Source organism: Sparus aurata, chromosome 17 (genome assembly GCF_900880675.1).
Source record: "Sparus aurata chromosome 17, fSpaAur1.1, whole genome shotgun sequence".
Taxonomy (NCBI): Eukaryota; Metazoa; Chordata; class Actinopteri; order Spariformes; family Sparidae; genus Sparus; species Sparus aurata.
Genome location: NC_044203.1, coordinates 3,517,092 through 3,531,880, shown reverse-complemented (window position 1 = coordinate 3,531,880; position 14,789 = coordinate 3,517,092). Strand labels below are relative to the sequence as shown.

At 44.4% G+C, this 14,789-nt stretch overlaps 2 protein-coding genes across 2 annotated transcripts in view; both read right to left on the bottom strand.

The window, feature by feature from the left end:
- Positions 1-14,789, bottom strand: part of tgfb2 (transforming growth factor, beta 2) — an 83,184-nt gene that overhangs the window by 22,170 nt on the left and 46,225 nt on the right. The window lies entirely within an intron of this gene.
- LOC115567019 (ras-related protein ORAB-1-like) lies at positions 650-1,475 on the bottom strand. The gene has a single exon (XM_030393152.1). The coding sequence runs from the start codon at positions 1,349-1,351 to the stop codon at positions 743-745; it is 609 nt and encodes a 202-aa protein (XP_030249012.1). The 5' UTR covers positions 1,352-1,475; the 3' UTR covers positions 650-742.

Below are 14,789 nucleotides of genomic sequence, written 5' to 3'. Positions count from 1 at the left end.
TCGCTTCACTTGCTTCTCTACACAATTTTGCAAATCACTTCTTACATTTATGTATAAATATATACAGTTTATAGATTATTCTCAAGCTGGGAATGGTGGTTTTCATTTCTCCTGTTGCGGTTGTGCTGTTGGTTGAGAAACATTAGCAGAGAAAGACACACGGCTGATGTCACGTCTCCCAGTGCAGCACATGCTTATTGTATCGTGGACACCAGCAGAGCACACAGAGCCGAATATAGATATATACAGGAATGTTTACTGCTATCATACAAAGTGGATTCTTTGAGAAGTCACGACTGCGGGCATATGAGGGGGAATATGCCGACAACACAGGAGCACCGAAGGCATACATGTCATGTAAATCTCCTGCCACAAAGGCACGTGGTTTGTCAGGGGCGACTCTGCGAGGTGACGTTATCGGAGCGTTTCCTGGCTGAAGTTTGAGCCACTCGCTTCTGATCAGGTCTAACATGCATGATGCTGGTTTAAGCATGTGCTTCATTCGAAGTGATTACTACCTACTGCTGACTTTGAAATGGTGTGGTAGAAATCTGGTGTTGTAGCTGCACACACAATTACAAACCGGTCCACTCAAAGTCTTCGTGTCTTTCCCTTCCTCTCTCTCTTTCTCTCTCTTTCTCTCTCCCTCTTTCTCTCTCTGGTTCTTTCCCTGTGGATCATGGTAACATTGAGACTGGTCGTGGGCTCGGGGATGGATTCAGGTCGTGGCAGTTGTCGGGTCTCAGCAGCAGCCTCCGGACGAGGTGTTCACTGGCTTGCTCTGGATCTTGATGTTGGACTTCACTGAGGCGCCGGCCGTGGCCCCGGGGCCCATCCTCTTCTTGATCTCGGCCGCCATGGTCATGAAAGCTTGCTCCACGTTGGTGGCACTCTTGGCGCTGGTCTCCAGGAAGGGGATCCCCAGGTTGTTGGCAAATTCCTTCGCTGTGGTGTAATCCACAACCTTCTTCGTTGTGAGGTCGCACTTGTTGCCTTCTAGCAGCTTGTTGACGTTCTCGCTGGCGTAGCAGTCGATCTCCTGTAGCCACTGTTTGACGTTATTGAAGGACTCCTGGTCTGTCACGTCATAAACGACTATGATGCCGTGCGCTCCTCTGTAGTAACTGGATGTGATGGTGCGGAACCTCTCCTGACCGGCCATGTCCCAAATCTGAAGCTTTATGGTCTTTCCGTCCAGCTCGATGGTCCTGATCTTGAGGTCCACACTGATGGTGCTAATGTAGCTCTCTGTGTACGTGTCATCTGCAAACCGGAGGAGGAGACAAGACTTTCCGACACCAGAATCACTGATCAGGAACAGTTTGAATAAATAGTCATATTCGGGATTCATGGTTGACTACAGGTTATAAACTGTTGTTACTGAGAATGCAGCTGGATTCCGTCGCAGATGAACCTCGGAGGCGACCTCGTAGTGAAGGTAGAACACCGTTTTTCTGAGGAGAGCTGGCTAAACTGTTTGTTTATTTTTATATTTTCATATATTTGACGTACTGTAAAAACACTTTGCTCAGTAATTCCTGGCTATGGGTGATATATCTGACTTCTACACAAGTGTTCTTACAGTAGCTCAAATATGGTCAAATATGCAATCTCCAGGCATAAATATGGGACTTTTATTTTTGAATTTCTCCTTGATATCAAGTATAGTTGTAGTCTTAGATGTGTAAGAGTCAAATATACCATCCATAGCCAGGGATTATTGAGCAAAGAGTTTTTACAGTACGTCAAATATATGAAAGTATGGAATCTGCAGGTATGGGACTTTTATTGTTGAATTTATCTACATTGGTGTAACAAAAATGCTTGATATTAAGTATGCTTGTAGTCTTATATGTGTAGAAGTCGAATATACCATCCATAGCAAGGAATTATTGAGCAAAGTGTTTTTACAGTATTTCAAATATATGAAAATATGCCACTTTGAGGTACAAATGGGGAATTTTATTGTTGAATTTCTCCACATTGGTGCAGTAAAAATGTTTGATATCAAGTATAGTTGTAGTCTTATATGTGTAGATGTCAAATATACCATCCATAGCAAGGAAATATTGAGCAGTGTTTTTACAATAGCTCAAATGTATGAAAATATGCAAACTGGAGGCATGAATATGGGACTTTTATTTTGGCATTTTTCACACATACCTGATATTAAGTGTTTTTTATTCATCATGGGCTCATGAAACACTTTAATGTAACATATTTTATTAAATGTAGGTTCGAATTATAGCTTACTGTTCTTAATACCTTTATTTTGAAAACCGAAAGTCCGCATTTACCATAATGCTGAGAATACTTGACCACTGAGATCGGGGTGACGGCTGGCTTGACCGCAGTTCCATATCCATGTGTCACGGTAGATTGCCCCGCCGTAGCCTACTAGCCTACTGTTTCTTCTACACAGCACCGTCCAGTAAATGACAACATCCGGTCTCAGAATATGAATAAACAGACCTTTTTTCTGTTTCTGTTTTCTAGTGATTTTTATTTTTTGTAATATGAAATAGAAAATGAAAATCGAATCATTTTTATAATTTCGCTCATCCTTTTTCGTCCATGAAAAAGAAAAACGCCTTGTATTTCAATTTAAATTTTTATATTCTAAAACGAAAATCAAATAACCACTAGTTTTTTGTTTTTTAATACCCATTTCTGAAAGGAAAATCGAATAACCAAAAGATACACGGACCCACCCAGACACGCAAGATTGGAAGTCTGATGATCAACAAAGTCATCTCTGTTCATCGTGAGGGAAACAATAACGTCTGAACCTATTCATAAAAGTGACATGAAAGAGTGAATAGTGTGCTGGTTAACCAACACTTCCACAAGCCACTTGAATTGTTGCCATGTTTGAAATAGTAACATCAGTGATGCAATCACCTTTGAACTACTGCCAGCAGGACATACAGCAGAGGCAAACAGATGCAGGGATCAAAAACTGTACTAACTACTCTATTGGAAGCTTGTGGCCTGAATGAATTACAGCAATTCTTTTAGCAAAGAAGTACACATAAGCATGTTTAATCCCTCCACTCGTCCCGATGCTGATCAGTTGGCCAACATTAAAAGCTGGCATTTTGACCGGCTGAGGCAGAGGCGGGTTAGCGACGCTCACTCTCTTGCCATCCGTCAACAGAGAAAGTCACACTTCAAGCTCCTGCAGAGCTGAAGGCGAACTGTTTACACAAACTGCTTCAGAGCCTCATGAATGAGTCTGCTGTGCTGTAACACAACACTGGACGTATTGAGATGAGGCCCATACTGACACATACTGTGGCAGACGCAAACTCACCTTAAAGCACATTTACATTTTAGGGCATTTATAGGACAATTTGGTCCAAAGTGACGTACAGTAATTCATACATACATTCATACACTGATAGTGGTGGCTGCCATGCAGTTGCTGACCAGCACATCAGGAGCAGGTTGGGGTTCAGTATCTTGCCCAAGAACACTTCAACATGCAGACCAGGGGAATTGAACCAGCGGCCTTCAGATAACAAGATGCTGGCTCTACCCCTGAGCGCCCAGTCCACATGGACACACACAAAAAGAACCCAGTACTTGGCCAAGACTGATATCTGCTCAAACTAATATATCATTATACTCAATATTGATTTTTTGCTTTTCAGTCTTTCACTCACAATTTAGATTTTATTGTCACAGTGGGAGATTCGTTTTCACAGCCAGTAGAACAGATAAAAATGAAACAAATGTCTTCTTGTATCCCAGCTCACAGCAGCTGTAATGGCAGAATGGACAAAACCTCAGCTGAGGCAAGCATTATTTCCATTTAAGTCCTGGATCTGCGGCCACATTAGTAATGTGAAGTGGTGACTGAGGGCGTGATCAGTGTCATCTGCTATTGACACAGTGAGAGAGAGCGAGCACCCTGGCTGCCTGACCTGACTCGGGGTCTCGTTGTGGCTTCCTGAGACAAACCTGAGGTCTAAAGTTTTCAGCATGTGGACCCTTTCTTGTCATATGATCGATCGTATCGTTTAGTCTCAGAGAACAGTGAAATCATGTCCATCAGAGTCTGATTGACAGTTTAAAACGTAAAGATATCAATTGACTTCACTTAGTAGTTAACAGTTTCTGCAGTGAAGCTCCAACCAAACGCCGGTAGCAGAGAGCTGTTAGCTGTTTGCTGTTAGCTCCACTGTTAGCTGGAGCCCACAACAATCATGGCCTGCAAAAACACCTCTCTCACCAAGGCAAACAAACAGATCACTGACCTCAAAGAAGGCATCCGTCGACTTTCGCAGGAGCTGCAGAATAAACAGGCCCTGCTGACCTCCTGTCTGGACATCGCCCACGAGCAATCCATGCACATAATCCAACTCAAAGCGGCACTCCAGGATACTGCTCCATGGGATACCTCCACCTGCCCACGGCCTGTCACCTCCTCAACACCCAGCCTCCAGTCATCCTGGTCTGAAGTTGTTATCCGTGACAGACAGAGAGTCCAGCATGCGACTGCCTCTCCTCCTCGCCTGAGCCTTTCCAACCGTTTCGAGTCCCTGGCCGACAGCCCACTTCTTCGCTCGGTGACTGGAGGCGCCCCCGCCAGCTCTCTGCACACGGCCACTGGTGATCGTGCGGCTCCTGGCTCCGGTACCTCCACACCCGGCGGGGCCGTCGGCCACTCGCCGCTTGCGACCGCGGGTGCTCCGGCTGCGGGCTTGGGCGGCGCCACGTCTGGGGCGGCTAGTTTCACTCCTGCAGCGGGTGACTGCCCCGCGGCTTCCAGCTCTGATGCCCCCGCGGTCCAGTGTGCCTTTGCGGCTGCCGGTGCGTCCTCTTCCCGCTCGGGCTGCCCTGTGTCTGGGACCGTCGTGGCGGTCCCTCCAGCTCGCCACCCTAGCTGCCCGGCGCCCGGGGATGGTGTCGAGCCCTCCTCCCCGCCGCTGCTCGCCGCTGCCCGGAGCCGCTCTGTTTCGGGCTCGGATCACCGGCTGTTCTCCCGGACTACTATCTCTGCCTCTCGCCGCAAGCTCCTAAAGGAGGCCGTTCTCCTGCGCGCTGGAGGCATCCACCATCCTATGCCGCTGAAGGACTCCCCTCCTCCTGGGCCCGAAAAGGCCGGTCCACCGCAACACCTGTCCAGTCAGCCCCGCCCCCAGTTACTGTTCCTGCGGTCAGTACGCGGCCCTGACCCTGGTCCGCCACCTCAACTTCGCCCACTTTTCTCACCAACCACGCTAATTATTGGGGACTCCATCACCAGAAATATCCGTTTTTTCAACGCCACCACCTGTTGTTTCCCCGGAGCCACAGTCCCCGTAATCCTGGGAAAACTCCCCGGGCTGCTGCCGTCACTCCCCTCGTCCACAACCCGCATAGTGGTGCATGTAGGGACCAACGACCTGGCTGAGGGTGCCACCGAACTGACCAAAAGTGCTTTTAACTCCCTCTTTGACTTCCTACGCACTTGTGGAAAGTCCGTTTTTATTTCTGGCCCCATTCCCACACTTGGTCGCGGAGATGCGCGCTTCTCCAGGCTCCTCCTGTTGAACACCTGGCTCAAACCAAAAAGTCCATCAACCCCTCAGCTCTCTCTGACTTTCTGGCCAACACTCTGTCCGCATCCACACCCCCTCCAACTGCATGCCCCTCTGACCTGGTCTCATACTACAACAACACATTGTCCCTCTGTCTTGATAAACTGGCTCCTCTCAAAACTAGAACTGTCTCATTCACTCACACAGCTCCCTGGTACACTCCCGAACTCCATCAACTGAAAACCCGTAAACGTCAGCTTGAGCGACTATACAAGAAAACCAGTCTCACAGTTCATCTCCATGCCTACACAGACCACCTTTCAGATTACAAAAATGCCCTCAATTCTGCCCGTTCCTCCTACTACTCACAGCTCATCCATTCTGGCTCCAACAACCCCAAGACTCTATTTTCTACCGTCAACAAACTCCTCAAACCCTGCGACAGCACCCTCTCCTCCATCACAGTTGACAAATGCAACTCCTTCCTGTCATTCTTCCAGTCCAAAATTGACTCCATCTACAATCAACTTAGCAATCCCCCCACCACCTCTGACTCTCAACCTCCCGCCGGCCCGACCACTCCACCCCTTTCACAGTTCACTCTTGTCTCCCCCCTGGAACTCCTCCCCATCGTCACAAACATGAAAAGTTCAACATCCATCCTGGACCCCATACCATCCTCCATCATCAAACTCTGTCTCCCAGCAATCTCCCCACTCATCGTTACCATCATTAACTCCTCCCTCACCTCTGGCTTTGTCCCCCAAACCCTGAAACTGGCTGCTGTCACCCCAATCCTCAAAAAACCCGCCCTGGATCCTGACACCATCTCAAATTTTCGTCCCATTTCAAACCTCCCCTTTCTGTCAAAAATTCTGGAACGCGTGGTCGCCGCACAAATCAAAACCCACCTCCACTCCCATGAACTATACGAACTATTCCAATCTGGTTTCCGCCGACAACACAGCACCGAAACCGCTCTCCTGAAAATCACTAACGATCTCCTCCTCTCTGCAGACTCTGGGCATCTCAATATACTGATCCTCCTTGACCTCACTGCAGCCTTCGACACCATCAACCACTCCATTCTCCTGTCCCGCCTACAAACATCACTCAACATCACTGGTTCTGCTCTTTCCTGGCTTAAATCTTACCTCACCGACAGACATCAGTTCATCCACATCAACACCTGCTCCTCCTCCACAGTCCCCCTCCCTCAAGGCGTCCCCCAGGGCTCGGTGCTTGGTCCTCTCCTCTTCATCCTCTACCTACTCCCCATTGGTTCCATCATCCGCCGTCATGGTCTCCATTTCCACTGCTACGCTGATGACATCCAAATCTACATTTCTACAAAATCCATCACCCCTGCCACCCTCTCCACCCTCACCAACTGTCTGACAGAACTAAAATCATGGCTGCAAACTAACTTCCTTCAACTGAATTGTGACAAAACTGAAATCATACTCATCGGCCCAAAATCCCTTGCCACATCAACCCAGAACTTCTCCCTCAGCATTGATAACACCACCCTGTCACCCTCCCCGTTCATCCGCAACCTTGGTATCATCTTCGATAATAACCTCTCATTTGAACATCATATCAGCCGCCTCACCCAAACTGCCTTCTTTCACCTCAAGAACATCGCTCGCCTTCGTCCATTACTCTCCTTCTCTGCCACCGAAACTCTCATCCATGCATTCATTACCTCACGACTCGACTACTGCAATAGCATCCTCTATGGCTCATCATCCAAGGTTCTCAACAAACTTCAGTACATTCAAAACTCAGCTGCCCGCCTCCTTACCCACACCCGCTCCCACGAACACATCACCCCTGTTCTACAACACTTACACTGGCTCCCTGTCCCATATCGAATCAACTTCAAGCTCCTCCTCCTCACCCACAAAGCCCTACATAACCAGGCCCCTTCCTACCTCACAGACTTGCTCCACCACCACACTCCAACCCGCAACCTCCGATCATCCGACGCTAACCTCCTCTCACACCCGCTCAGGACCAAGCACCGCACCTGGGGCGACAGAGCCTTTTCCATAGCCGCCCCCTCCCTCTGGAACGCCCTCCCCAAACACATCCGTGACTGCTCTAACCCATCCACCTTCAAATCATTACTCAAGACCCACCTTTTTAAATCTGCTTTTAACCTGCAATAATAGCTATCTTCTTGTGCCCCCCATCAGTTTTTTTTTTTTTTTTTTTTTTTTTTTTTTGTAATCACAAACACACACAGTTACTTGCATATTGTTTGTTTGTCCTTACATGTACTTTTTATTTATTTCTCTATGTATTTTTCCTCTGTTTTTGGTTTTATGTAAAGCGTCTTTGAGAGCTGTAAAAGCGCTGTACAAATAAAATGTATTATTATTATTATTATTATTATTGTGAGTGTTTACTTGTGATGGCTCTGTAGGTGACGTTTGAGTAATCTGGTGTGATGAAGGCCGATGAGTTTCAGAGGCACAATGTGTGATGCTGAAGATGGTTGACATGGTAAAGAGCAGAGGGAACAGGATTGTAGGGTGGGCTGAATTAGGTCTACAACTAACTTGAGAATTACACTGCTACAGTTTTTGCTCCATTGCCTATCAACCCCCAATGGCTGTGTTTTGAGTTCAGCATAATGCAGCAATATTGGAGACCGCAAGACCGAGGAGTTCCTGTGATAACTACATAATCACGCAGAACTTTGGTTATACTATGTGGAATAAATACAACAACAAACAGACAAAAGGTTAGTGTTACCAACTGAAGGATTAGAAAAGTGTTTATTGGGAATATTATATTTATTTATGTCATGTTGTTGTTTCTGTGTGTGACCTCCTGTCTGCTCTGTGCTGAATTCTGCTAAATTGCTGGTTTGTGCTCTGGCATCCGGCAGAAATAGAAGCCTTGCGTTTCTGCTACAGAAGGGTCTGGACCACTGGAGCTGCAACGTAGCAGATACACAACACAGCGGAGCCAGGGGAATTAACACATAGACGAGAGTGAAACCTTGCTCCTCTGCTGTGGTGGAAAAAACATGGATCTGGTGGGATTTCGGGTTAACAGCTATTTTCATTATTTCTTTTTAGGCATAGACACCTTTATTTGACAGTGGATAGATCAGAAAGGGGAGAGAGAGTGACATGCAGTACAGGTCTTCCAGCCGGATTCGTACCAGGGTCTACTGCCTTCGCGGCATGCGCTCTAACCACTCGACTACCCGCGTGCCCAGCTATTTTCATCATTGATTAATCTTTCAATCATTTGATTTGATTAATCGATGAGCTGTTTTGGTGTGACAATCAGAATTTTTTTTTAAAAATGGCTTAAAATGATAAATAATTATCAAAATTCTATTAATTTAATAGTTGACAACTACTTGCTTAATCAAACTAATTGCATGTTAGGCTGAGTTCTAATAGGAGGTGTGGAGAACAGACAGTGCTCTGAGTTATACGCTCTTTGCTGGGATTGTTAGATAGAAGTGATTTGTTGATTAAAATTGAGCTTATTGACGACATTGTGTCAGTAGAGAAATAAGAGCGTTGACTGCCTGTAATTGAGTTAATCTTACTGAGTAGTAGTCCAAATATGGCAGTAGTGTTAGAGTATTTGCAGGATGATGTAGAGGGCTGGTACAGTCAGTAGTGTACAGGTGGGCAGAGCTGGAGTCAACAAAAAGAACTGAAGCCAGGTTGCTTGGTGATTCCAAACAGTAAGAGGGAGAGAAGGAGACATTGTGACAGCATCCTCTGTCCTTTGTTTGGCCATGTATGAAACTGGTGGGGGTACAGCGGTGGTCTGATGGTGGGTGTTCAGAATCACGTGTTCAGAATCAGTTTTTCAAGGCATATCATGACTATTGGAAAGATGGTAACCAATCTGCAGTGGTTGGGTTCCTGGGTACAGGGCCAACGTGTGCTTTGACAAATGTACAAAAAACAAAAGAAGTGTGAATGGGTTGGCAAATTGATGCTGATCACGAGATCAAACCTGAAGTCAACAAAACAGATTGTGGTGGAGCTGCCCACTCATTCAAGTTGTTGGAGAAGGGAGAGGAGGAAGGTCAAGCTCACAGCAGCGACACCAGCCTCAGTACGCAGAATCAAACCTCATTATCACTGATTTATCAGTGCCATTATAGCCTCCTCCCTAGCTGCATCCAGGCACCTCTCTCCAAGAACCTTCTAGTTTTGACACAATGAATAGTACATAGGGTGATAAGGACTTGGAGTTGCTCTTGGTTGTTCACAGTGTTGGGCATGTTACTTTTAAAAAGTAATTAGTTATAGTTACTAGTTACTTCTCCCAAAAAGTGAGTTAGAACTGAGTTAGTAACGGAATTACTCCACTATAAAAGTAATTAGTTACCAGGAAAAGTAACTATTGCGTTATTTCTTCCCCCTTTTGAGCTCGGCATTCATTTTAGTGTACTCGGCATCTACATATGTATTTAGGAAATGTATTTCTGCATGGCGGACTGGCACCTGCTCTCCCAGATATTTTGCCAATGCGTGCTCTGAAGGAGTCTGAGTCAACTGTTAACAGGAGCAAGTTCTCAACAACATACCTGTCTATCGTTGCATTCAGTTCAGTCTGTGTCACAAGTTTTTGTGAAGCTGTTAGCGGAGCTCACGTTAGCCACACCTGGCCTGCTATCATCATCAAAAGCGTCAGCAACGAAGTTTTTGGCCAGTGTTAGTTTTGTAGAAGCGTGTGCCACTGAGAGATGCTTCATTAGATCAGAGTTGCTTACAACGGATGTGGACAAAGGAAATTAAAGTAGTGTCTGTACTTCCACTTTGAAAACGTTAACTTTCCCTCCGGACTCGCCATTGCTGCAGTTTACCTCTGCTAGTTTGTGTGTGCGAGGCTGCTGTGTGCGTGTGTGGTTTGTGTGTAAACCGAACATTGCCACTGATTGGCTTAAGAATTCTCACTCACTCAACGTTAGAGAGCCAATCATCATCACCTATGCGGTTGTCTTGCCCCTCCCTCCTCCCTCACCGGAGCTGAGAGCCGAGTCAGATGACAACAGCTTCAATGAGCAGCTTCAGTTTGTAACGCACCACATTTAATAGTCGGTAACGGTAACTATGGAGGACCAAACCTGACATAAGTATAAATAAATAAATAAATAAATAAATAAATAAATCCATAAATGCATAAATAAATACATGAATAAATGCTTAAATGCATAAATAAATACATAAATAAATAAATAAATGCTGAAATAAATGTATAAATAAATAAATGCATAAATAAATACATGCATAAATAAATGAATAAATATATAAATGCTGAAATAAATGTATAAATAAATAAATAAAAGTATAAATAAAAGAATAAATGCTTTTTATTTATTTATACATTTCTGTTCACCTACATTTATTTATTTCTGTATTTCTTTTCACCTACATTTATTTATTTATGTATTTATGTATTTCTCTTCACCTACATATATTTATTTCTGTATTTCTGTGTCCATATGTAAATGAGGAGGTAGGAGTTCCTAACCTCAGTCAAGAGCATGATTGGTTACAGGAGTGTGCTCGATGAGGGTCTACTACTTCTGCCTTACTAGCAGCGCTGATTCCTGTACACTGTACAGGAATGTTGCTGGCTACCAGCAAGCCCGCTCAGCTAACTGTTAGCTGCAGTTGTTGACATTTGTTCATGTAGCTCTGGTTTAGTTATGAATTTGACTGGCGTTCATTTTAACTTGCGAAGGTCCCAGGTGTGCTGGTGGTGTGGTTTGAGAATCCCGTCTGGAGAGAGAGGGATCCTCAGCCATGTCCGCTAACCAGGAAAAACGTTCTGCTCATCGCTCCAAGTCATGTATATGTGTATTCTAGACGAGCGCTACAGAGCACAAATCGTCCAAAAGTGCATGTTGTCGGTCTCATATCTTTGTCGTGAATGTCTGTACTCTCAAATAACTCATGGGTGGAACAGGCTGAGGCATTTGTTCACGCCAAGCGGCTCGAGAGCGGCGTGGAGACCCCTTTTAGCTCTTATGTTAGCTGTTAGCTGCTCGCTGTAGCGCAGCGTCCAGGCTACCTTGTGACACCGGTTACCATCGGGTATTTTTCATTCCGCACTGTTCAAATGGTCGCTTAAAGCCATCGTTCCGAGCCGCATACATCGTTATTAAGCTGAAGCTAAGTCGGTGTGAAAAGTGTACACTGTCATACAGCCTGCTGGTCAAACAGCCTGCAGAGTACGTTGACATCCAGCCCGAGCTCAGTGTGAGGTCAATCAGCTGTGGCAAATCGTGAGACGTCCAGATCAACCTGTGATACAAACACCAGTAGCGACAATGGTTCATAGGAAAGCCCAGACATGTATCTCACTCTCGGTGGTAACATGTGTCAATAGTTAACCTGGACGCTACGCTCTTAGCGCTGCAGCGAGCAGCTAAAAGCTAACTAGCAGCTAACTGCTAACAGCGGTGTCCACGCCGCTCTCGAGCCGTTCGGCGTGAACAAATGCTTAATACTGTTCCACACATGAGTTGTTTAAGAGTACAGAGATTCACGACAAAGATATGAGACCGACAACATGCACTTTTGGACGATTTGTGCTCTGTAGCGCTCGTCTAGCAGTGGTTTGCAAGTCGCAGCCCCGGCTTCTCCGTGTGGATAGAAGTGTTCAAGCCACGTCAAAACGAATACACGTATACATGACTTGGAGCGATGAGCAGAATGTTTTTCCTGGTTAGCGGACATGGCTCTTCAGACAGGATTCTCAAACCACACCACCAGCACATCTGGGACCCTCGCAAGTTAAAATGAACGCCAGTCAACCTTTCACACTGGTCGAGGCCATTAAGATAACTGGAGCTGTTTACAACGTTACAGAGAGCGAGGCTTGAGATCAGGAATCGTTTGCTTTTGTCTGGCTCTCCGATTTGACCAATCATGCTCTTGACTGAGGTTAGGACCTCCTACCTCCTCATTTACATATGGACACAGAAATACAGAAATAAATATATGTAGGTGAACAGAAATACAGAAATACAGAAATAAATAAATGTAGGTGAACAGAAATACAGAAATAAATAAATGTAGGTGAACAGAAATGTATAAATAAATAAATGTAGGTGAACATAAATGTATAAATAAATAAAAAGCATTTATTATTTTATTTATACTTTTATTTATTTATTTATACATTTATTTCAGCATTTATTTATTTATTCATTTATTTATGCATGTATTTATTTATGCATTTATTTATTTATACATTTATTTCAGCATTTATTTATTTATTTCTGTATTTATTTATGCATTTATTTATTTATTTATTTATTTATTTATTTATTTATACTTATGTCAGGTTTGGTCCTCCATAGGTAACAGCGTTGTAACGATGGAAATAGTAATTAGTTAGATTACCCATTACTGAAAAAAAGTAACTCCGTTAGTAACGCTGTTTATTCTAACGCCGTTATTCCCAACACTGGTTGTTCACATGAAAAGCAACAGAAGTAGTTCAAGTAAAATATAAGAGGGAATTTCAAAGCATGCCTACTTTCACACCTCCACACACTTTTTTGGAAAGTTGAAAATAATGTCAGACAGCTCCTGTGATTGTGTGGGGCTTTACCATCAGCACTTTGAGCTGCAGCAAGTCAAACCATACCAAACTGATTAATGTTTCCAAGACCAATTATACGTGTGCAGACCATGTGATGAACCATCTCCAGAGAAGAGCCAAGCCTGCACTTCCCGCCTCTTGTGACCACGACCAACCCATGATGACCAACTGTAAAGACTCTGTAAAGACACACACAGTTTAAAAGCCTGCACCTCCCCTCCAGTTAGATAGAACTGAAGAAGCCTCTTGTATGAGAGCTGAAACGTCTTCAGGAAATGAGACAAGTCCAGTTGCCTACAATACAGCTCTTAGAATTACCATGACCTGGATAACAGAGAACCTTCATTAAAATGAATCTCTTTAGTTTCTCTTCTGCATTCCTCTCTCACTTCGAGATATCAGCTGGATTTCACTGTTCCATCATTTTTCAGTTTTCATCAATTTCAGAGAGTGTTACTGCTTTATTCCTAACTTTGCCGCTTCACTATACAAGCTTTTATGGAACAAAATAACTATAATAACTATCTTAAGCTTTTTTTTGTGAAGTAATTGTGGTTATTACCAAATTAGTGGAGCTTTGTTAGCAGCTGTCATTCTGGAGGAACAAACACCTGACTCACATCAGACTCTGCTCCGAGATCGCTTATTAACTTTTGAGATTAAGACGTGAATTTATTTGTTCAGTTCCCTTTTTTACAACTCAATATATACCATAGGTGTGGTCATTTTTGGACACTTGAAGGCAGTCTAACCGCATTCTTACATATCATCTGTAAGAGTATGGGTGCCATAAACTACAGCCTTCACTAATGGAGCTTGACTTTAATAAAGGTTTGATTTATTGGCCTATTCTTTGTGGATTTCTGCAAAGTAATGCTGTGTGACATGTATCTATAATGCTCAATCACACACTAAAGTCCTCAAAGACAGAGCAGTAAGTGGAGTGCCTGTTGATACACTTAAGTATTCAAGTAAAGTGAGATCCACAGGGAAATTCCAGAGGCTGGTTGAGGGTGTGTGGTGTAAGCAAATCACTGCATGACTGCAGTATACAGCAAAGTCAGCCCACATTACCACTGACCATAAAAATGATCCACCAAAACTGGCAGTGTGTACATTGCTACAACGCTCCATCAAATTCACAAGACTAAGATGGGAGGGAGGGGAGCAATGTCATACCACCCATACAAACACACACACAAACACAGACCCGACACAGCGGCCTTGATTCCTGCAGTCAGCCACTTTATTACTCATCACGCACATTACCTCAAATAGTGATGGCAAAGCACCACAGCATGTTGTATTATGTAGACAAAACACAGGTTAAGAAGAACAGAGGGGTCATTGGTGATGGTCCCTTTAAATAATTAAAACATGGATACTGGTGATGGGCGCAGCAGTTCTGTTCTGTGTACTGAATAAATCTATCTACTAACTACAATGGGACACAGTAGAGTGTATACCTCCACCAAGGCCCAACAGTCTTAATTCAAACAAGCCCAATACAATATCAAACCCAAAGCCTTGTATTAACCAAAATTTGAAATCATCCATAACTGCTAAACCACAATATAAGATAAACAGTTCTTGGATCCGCATCAGATTGTACTCACTCATAGATACCAGCCACCTAAATACACTGGATGTTTTTCATCAGGATCC